Below are 7408 nucleotides of genomic sequence, written 5' to 3' on the forward strand. Positions count from 1 at the left end.
AAAACTGACAACCGGCGCCCCCGAGGGCCCGAAGGGAGTGGCAGCGCAGTCCCGCCCTTCTCCTCGCCCCGCCCCCTTGACCGGAAGGCTGTGCTCAGACAGCCAATCAGCAGCCGCCAGTCACCAACCGCCAACCGCCAACCGCCAACCGCCATCAGGCGCCAACTGTCAACCAACTGTCGGTCAAGCAGGAGCAGCGAGCGCCGGCGAGGAAGCCGCCGCCGCAGGAAGCACATGGCGTCCATCTTACTGGGGCGCTGCGGCCCGGCGCCCGCCCGCCTCCCACAGCCCCGTGCGGGCAGTGCCTGGCCCGGTGTGGGGCCCCCGAGCCGCGCGGACGCGCCCCTGGCCTGCTGTGCCCGCTGCGGCCCGCCGCACCTTCCCCTCGGCGGCTGGCGGCTGAGGCCCGGGCGCTTGCGCTTGGCGGCCACGGCTCGGTGCGCGGTTGCCATGGGACCGCAGGGCCTGGCGCTGCGCCGCTGGCTCGCGTCGTCCCCGCTCGGCCACGACTCGGTGGTGAAGACCCCCAAGCCCGTGGAGGACAAGGACAGGAAGCTGGAGGGAGGCGGCCCCGCCAAGGCGGCGGAGAAGCGGCCGCTGGGGCAGAGGGTCCTGTCCGAGCTGAAGCGCTTCTACCACGGCTTCCGCCTGCTCGCCATGGACACCAGGATCGCCGCGCGCACGCTCTGGAGGGTTCTCAACGGCCACGGCCTGAGCCGCCGCGAGCGCAGGCATTTTGTCCGCGTGTGCGCCGACCTCTTCCGCCTCGTGCCGCTGCTCGTCTTCGTGGTGGTGCCCTTCATGGAGTTCCTGCTGCCTGTCGCCCTGAAGCTCTTTCCCAACATGTTGCCGTCTACATTTGAGACCCAGTCGAGCCAGGAGGAGAGGCCGAAGAAGCAGCTGCGGGCCAGGCTGGAGGTGGCCAAGTTCCTCCAGGACACCGTGGAGGAGATGGCCTTCAAGAACAAGGCCGCCCAGGGCAGCGCCGTCAGAGACTTAGCCGCGTTTCTCCAGAAGATCCGAGAGACTGGAGAAGGACCCAGCAACGAGGACATCATGCGTTTTTCCAAGTTATTTGAAGACGAGCTGACTCTGGATAACCTCACGCGGCCGCAGCTCGCGGCGCTGTGTAAGCTGCTGGAGCTCCAGGCCATGGGGACCAATAGCTTCCTGCGCTTCCAGCTGTCCATGAGGCTGAGGTCCATAAAGGCTGATGACAAGCTGATTGCTGAGGAAGGAGTGGAGAGCCTGAACATCAAGGAGTTGCAGTCGGCATGCAGGGCGCGAGGCATGCTGGCCCTCGGTGTCACGGAAGAGCGCCTGAGAGACCAGCTGAGGCAGTGGCTGGACCTCCACCTGCGTCAGGAGATCCCCACGTCGCTGCTGATATTATCCCGAGCCATGTATCTCCCGGAGACCCTCTCCCCCGCCGACCAGCTCAGATCCACATTGCAGACCCTTCCAGACGTGGTCGTGAAAGGAGCCCAAGTGAAAGTGGCCACGGTTGAGGGCGAGCAGGTGGACAATGAGGTAAAGCTGGAGGCCACGCTGCAGGAGGACGTGGCCATCCAGCAGGAGCATCGGGAAAAAGTGTTGCAGAAGGTCTCCCAAGTGGATAGGGAAGGGGTAGAAACCAGCCCTGGGAGGCCAGAAGTACCGGATGTCATCCTGCCATCGGAGACACTGCAGGGGCCTGCCCCTGTCTTAAAGGAAGAGGGAATAACCAAGGAGGAAATTGACATACTCAGCAACGTCTGCTCTAAACTGAAGGAGCAGAGTAAGTTCCTAACGAAGGAGAGGGAGGAACTGGAACTGCTGAGGGAAGATGTCCAGGGCTACAGGGAGGACTTGCAAGAGGTCAAGAGGGAGCTTTCAAAGAATGGTGAAGAAAAATACACGGATGAATCTAAAGCCAGCACAAGACTGACCAAGAGAGTGCAGCAGATGATTGGACAGATGGACAGTCTGATTTCACAGCTGGAGTTGGATCAGAGGACTGGCAAGCTGGGCCCGGCAGAGGGCCCACTTGTAGGGGAGAGCATCGTCAGTGTCACCGAACTCATCCGTGCCATGAAGCAAATCCAGCACATTCCAGAAAGGAAGCTGATGAGCTTGGCCTCAACACTGGATGTCAATCAGGATGGCAAGATCAACGTGGACAGTCTCACCAAGGTGATTGAGCTGGTCGACAGAGAAGACATCCCCATCCCCACCAGCCTGGTGGCCAAGCTTGTGGCAGTTCTGGAAAAGGAGCAAATGGTGGCTGAGAAGGAGAAGGCCAAGGAGAAGGCTAAGAAGGAGGCTGTGGAAGTGGAGAGCTAGGACTGGCCGTGGCTCCCAGGCCTGTTGGTAGCACTGCCTGTGCCTGCCTTCCTCTGCCGCCACGCGGCTGGGGTAATGACTGGTAGTGATTGCTGTGGATGATTTTTAGTTGCAAATCTAATATTTTCTCTAGAATAAATCAAATTCCAAAAAATATTTCATGTTCATGGGTAGGAGAATTCAATATTGTCATGATATCAATTCTTCCCAAATTGTTGTATTTATTTGACAATCCCAATTAAAATCTCAGCAAGCTATTTGGAGTGTTGACAGAGTTTCCTAGATAGTTACTAAAAATGAAAAGAGGACTAACACTGCTTGACTTTAAAATTTATTATAAAGTTACAATAATCAAGACAGTGGTATTGGTGAAAGGATAGATCAATGGAACAAGATAAAGAGCCCAGAAATAGACCCACATCAATGTAGTCAACTGGTCTTTGACAAAGGAGCAAAGGCAATTCAGTGGAGAAAAGATAAACTTTTAAATGATGTGGGAACATCTGGATATTTGTGTGCAAAAAATCTAGATAGACTTTTACACCTTTCATAAAAATTAAAAGAGATCAAAGACCCCAAATATAAAACATGAAACTGTACAATTTCCAGAAGATGACTTGGGAGAGGATCTAGATGACTTTGGGTTTGGCAATAAATTTTTAGATAGAGCACCAAAAGAATGATCCATGAAAGAACAAATGGACTAATTGGATTCCATTGAAATTAAAAACTTCTCTGCAAAAGACATTGTTTAGAGTGTCTTTGAACCAAAAATGAAATGACAAGCCACAGACTGGGAGAAAATACCTTCAAAACATATCTGATAAAGGACTTGTATTTAAAATATACAAAGAACTCTCTCAACAATAACAAACAAAGTTTAGAAATGGCGAAAGATCTGAACAGACAGTTCATCAGAGAAAATATACAGATGGCAAACATGCATATGAAAAGTTGCTCAACATAATTTTTCAGTAGAGACTTGCTAATTAAAACAAGATTAACACTACACACCTATTAGAATGGCCCAGATCCAAACAGCTACAACACCAAGTGCTAGTGAGGATGTGGAGAAACCCCCTCTCCATTGCTGGTTGTAAAAGGGTACGGTCGTATTGAAAAACAATTTGGTGGTTTCTTAACAAAACTAAATTATATTCTTACCACACAATCCAACAAGCCTACTTCTAGGAATTTACCCAGTTGAGTTGAAAATGATAAAAAGAAATGAAATTTCAAACCAGGAAAAACATGGAGGAAGCTTAAGTGCATGTTACAAAGGAAAGATGTCTGAAAAGATTACACACTGTATGGTGCCAACTGTATTATATTTTGGAAAAGACAAAGCTGTAGAGATAAAGATTAATGGTTGCCAGAGGCTTAGGGGTAGGGGATCAGGAGGTAGGGATTAGTAGGTGAAATATAGGACTATAAGGCATTTTTGTTACCAAAACTATTCTGTGTGGCACTGTAATGTTGGACACGTGGCATTATGTATTTGTCAACGCCCATAGCACTGATCCTCACAGAGTAAGCCCTAATGTAAATGATGAGCTTTAGTTAGTAATACGTATCACTTTATGTTATGTCAACATTGGTGCATTAATTGAAACAAATGTACTACACTAATGCATGATGTTCATATGGGGGACTGGGTGGGGAAGCATGGAACATCTAGAACTGTTGTTAAAGAATAAAAGTCATTTAAAAATAGGATCACTCTTCAGAGCCCCACAGCCTGGGTACCCAAAAGCCACACTTGGCATCTGGACAACAGCTGGGGGATAAGCATCTGGTGTCTGTTTCCCGAAAAATCAAGTCATTGTTTAGGGCACAGAGCGTGCCCTAAACAGAGCGTGCCTGGGAGTGGGGGCGGCAGGACCTGAGCGACATGTGAGACAGTCCTGACCCTGTCATTCACCTGCTGTGTGACTGAGTCAGTCTTGGAACCCCTCTGAGCCTCAGGTCCCTCACCTGTAGTGGCTGCCTTATAGGTAGGATGTTAACAAAAATGAGATGAGACATTCCACGGGAAGTGCCTCAATCTCCTGGTCACGCTAAGAATGAACGGGGGAGGCCCTGCTCTGCACCACCCCCTGCTGGTCACTGGAGGCCCAAACACCTGCTTCCTTCCAGGGCTTACTGAATATTAGACTCAGACTCCAACTGCAGAGGGCAGGAGCCATCAGCTCCCTGCAGTGGGAATACAACATGAGGCAGGCTTAGCTGAGGGGTGGGGCTGGGAAGGGCTTCTGAGAGGGGCATTTGAAGTAGACCCCATAGATGGGGCCCATTCCAGCTGAGGACGTGGCCTAGCAAGGCTGGGAGGCTGGGTAAAGCATGGTGTGTCCCGGGACTGGTGAGCGGCCTGGTGCATGCCACTGACCCGGGAGAGAACCAGGACAGGAAAGGCCTGGCACACAGGTCTCTTAGCCCAGACACTCGCTTCAGACACGAGGAAATAGGCTCAGAGAGGCAGGACGAGCCCTCCAAAATGTCACACTCCAACATCTGTTTCCATCTTGGGACCCAGTGGATTTAAAGAGTGAGAGTTTTGATAAGGAAGGGAGGTAAATGATGATGATAACGGATAGATGTGCTAAGCATGACTAGGGACTTCAGAGAAGTTACAGTATTTAATTCACAAAAGTATATGAGCTACGTGTTCTTGTTCCCATCTTATAATTACTCTTTGAGAAAACTAAGACACAGGTTAAGAAAGTTCCCGTGGTGTTCAGGATTTTAGGAGCAGAAGCAGGTAATTAACTGGGCCCTTGAAGTTGCGGTTGAATTTGCCACCTCTGGGCTCCCTGTCCTCTCTTTGACATGAGAGATCTTCCATCAGTAATTTACTAAGTCAGTTACCTTGGGTTTTTGGTCCCCTGCAGGTAAAAGCATTCTCACTGGTGTGAGGATGAACCCTGAAACCTCTGCATGTCATTCAAGGCTTAAATCCCACAGCCCTGTTTTGTTTGTTAAGGTTTTTATTTGAAAGGCAGAATGATAGAGAGGGGGTGGGACTGGGGGAGTAGAGACAGACATCTGCCATCCACTGGTTCACTCCCCAAACGGTCACAACAGGCCAGGAGCCCAGGACTCCATCTGGGTCTCCAGGTGGGCGGCAGAGACCCAAGCATTTGGACCATCTTTCACAACTTCCCCAGGTGTGCTAGCAGGGAGCTAGATTGGAAGCAGAGCAGGTGGGACTTGAATCAGCATCGAGATACCTGGGCTGCAAGCAACGAACTGTGCCACAATGCCGGCCTCCTGCAGTTCTATTGTCAGCATCTTCGGCTATAGCTGGAGCCCATAACCGGCTGCTCCCAAGCTGACTATTCGCGTTTGCATTTTCTCTTCCTCTGAGGGTCCTCCCAGCTGTGTTTACACACCCTCCCCCCTTCGTTCCTGATCTGGCTGCTCCCTTCCCACCTCTGCAGAGCCCAAGCAGCTCTGGCTCACAGGTACCACAGCACCCTCCTACGTGACCACCATTGCCCTTGCCATGAAGGTCATTCTGTGTCCTTGCTGCTCAACACAGGGCCCAGCCCAGAGCACAGACCCTCTTAAGTAGCTGTGGCATGAATAACAACGAGGGAGCCATCTGAGTCCCCTGGGGCTCGCACAGAGAACTGGGGAGGCAGCGTCCCAGGCAGCAGCATTTATGGCAGCGATCGGTGAGTGCCCTTGGCTGCAGCCAGGCCAGGTCCTTCTCAAACGTCATCTCATGTGCTCTTCCTCATGGGTTGGCTTTATCCCCACTTTGTAGATGAGGAAAGTGAGGTGCAGAGGCTCAAGGCAGTGTACCCAGACCTGGGGTTTAAACAGGGCTGTTGCTAAATGAAAACAAAAATGAACTGTGCCTGTGTGTGTTTATGTGTGTGATTGCAATATGACAGTAGGACCATTGGCAATTTTCCAACTTTCTCAGTATTTCTAATTTTGCCTCAGGAGCATAATGAGGGAAGATGAAAAAAAAGGTATAGCCTTGGCTGGCGCCGTGGCTCAATAGGCTAATCCTCCGCCTGTGGCGCCGGCACACCGGGTTCTAGTCCTGGTCGGGGCACCGGATTCTGTCCCAGTTGCCCCTCTTCCAGACCAGCTCTTTGCTATGGCCCGGGAGTGCAGTGGAGGATGGCCCAAGTCCTTGGGCCCTGCATCCCATGGGAGACCAGGAGAAGCACCTGGCTCCCACCTTCGGATCAGCGCGGTGCGCCGGCCGCGGCGGCCATTGGAGGGTGAACCAACAGCAAAAGAAAGACCTTTCTCTCTGTCTCTCTCTCACTGTCCACTCTGCCTGTCAAAAAAAAAAAAAAAAAAAAAAAAGAAAAAGAAAAAAAGGTATAGCCAAAGGGTTAGATGATTAATGTTTGGCTGGGCCACGGGCCCTGAGGACTTCCCTTTTAAAAAAAAAAATCTGTTTATTTATTAGAAAGTCAGAGTTACACAGAGAGAGGAGAGGCAGAGAGAGAGAGAGAGAGAGAGAGAGAGAGGTCTTCCACCAGCCAATTGGGCGCAATGGCTAGAGCTGCGCCGATCTGAAGCCAGGAGCCAGGAGCTTCTTCCAGGTCTCCCACATGGGTGCAGGGGCCCAAGGACCTGGGCCATCTTCCACTGCTTTTCCAGGCAATAGCAGAGAGCTGGGTCGGAAGTAGAGCAGCTGGGACTCGAACCAGCGCCCATATGGGATGCTGGCACTGCATCCCTTTCTTACAGGATCCTGGAGGAGAGCTGGGAGCCACATAATTCTGCTCCCAAGATGTGCTCCAGGCAGGACAACATCCCATCTCCTGAGTGCCTTACCCTCTCTTCACGGCTCTCATGGGTTTGGGGAAATTTTCATTTAGTTTTTATTTCCTTCCTCCTTCCCCTCTCTCTGTTTCTCTCTTTCTCTCTTTTCTAAATCACTCTTTCTTTTAGCCTGAAAGTGAGGATAATGAATGTATATCACTTAAAATTTTCCAAAATTGTTTGAGTATTTTGCACTTAAAAGAGTTGAATCAAGGGTTGTTGGGGTGCAGTTGGGGAAAGAGGAGAGGATTCAACCTCCAAAATATAAACCCTTTTATTCTTATCTATAGAAAACTAT

At 51.0% G+C, this 7408-nt stretch overlaps 1 protein-coding gene across 1 annotated transcript; it reads left to right on the forward strand.

Annotated features, from left to right (window-relative positions):
• The first annotated feature begins 234 nt into the window (after positions 1 to 234).
• On the forward strand, positions 235 to 2322 carry LOC133769605 (mitochondrial proton/calcium exchanger protein-like). Its single transcript, XM_062204811.1, has one exon. The coding sequence runs from the start codon at positions 235 to 237 to the stop codon at positions 2320 to 2322; it is 2088 nt and encodes a 695-aa protein (XP_062060795.1).
• The last annotated feature ends 5086 nt before the right edge of the window (positions 2323 to 7408 follow it).

Source organism: Lepus europaeus, chromosome 11, assembly GCF_033115175.1.
Source record: "Lepus europaeus isolate LE1 chromosome 11, mLepTim1.pri, whole genome shotgun sequence".
Classification (NCBI taxonomy): domain Eukaryota; kingdom Metazoa; phylum Chordata; class Mammalia; order Lagomorpha; family Leporidae; genus Lepus; species Lepus europaeus.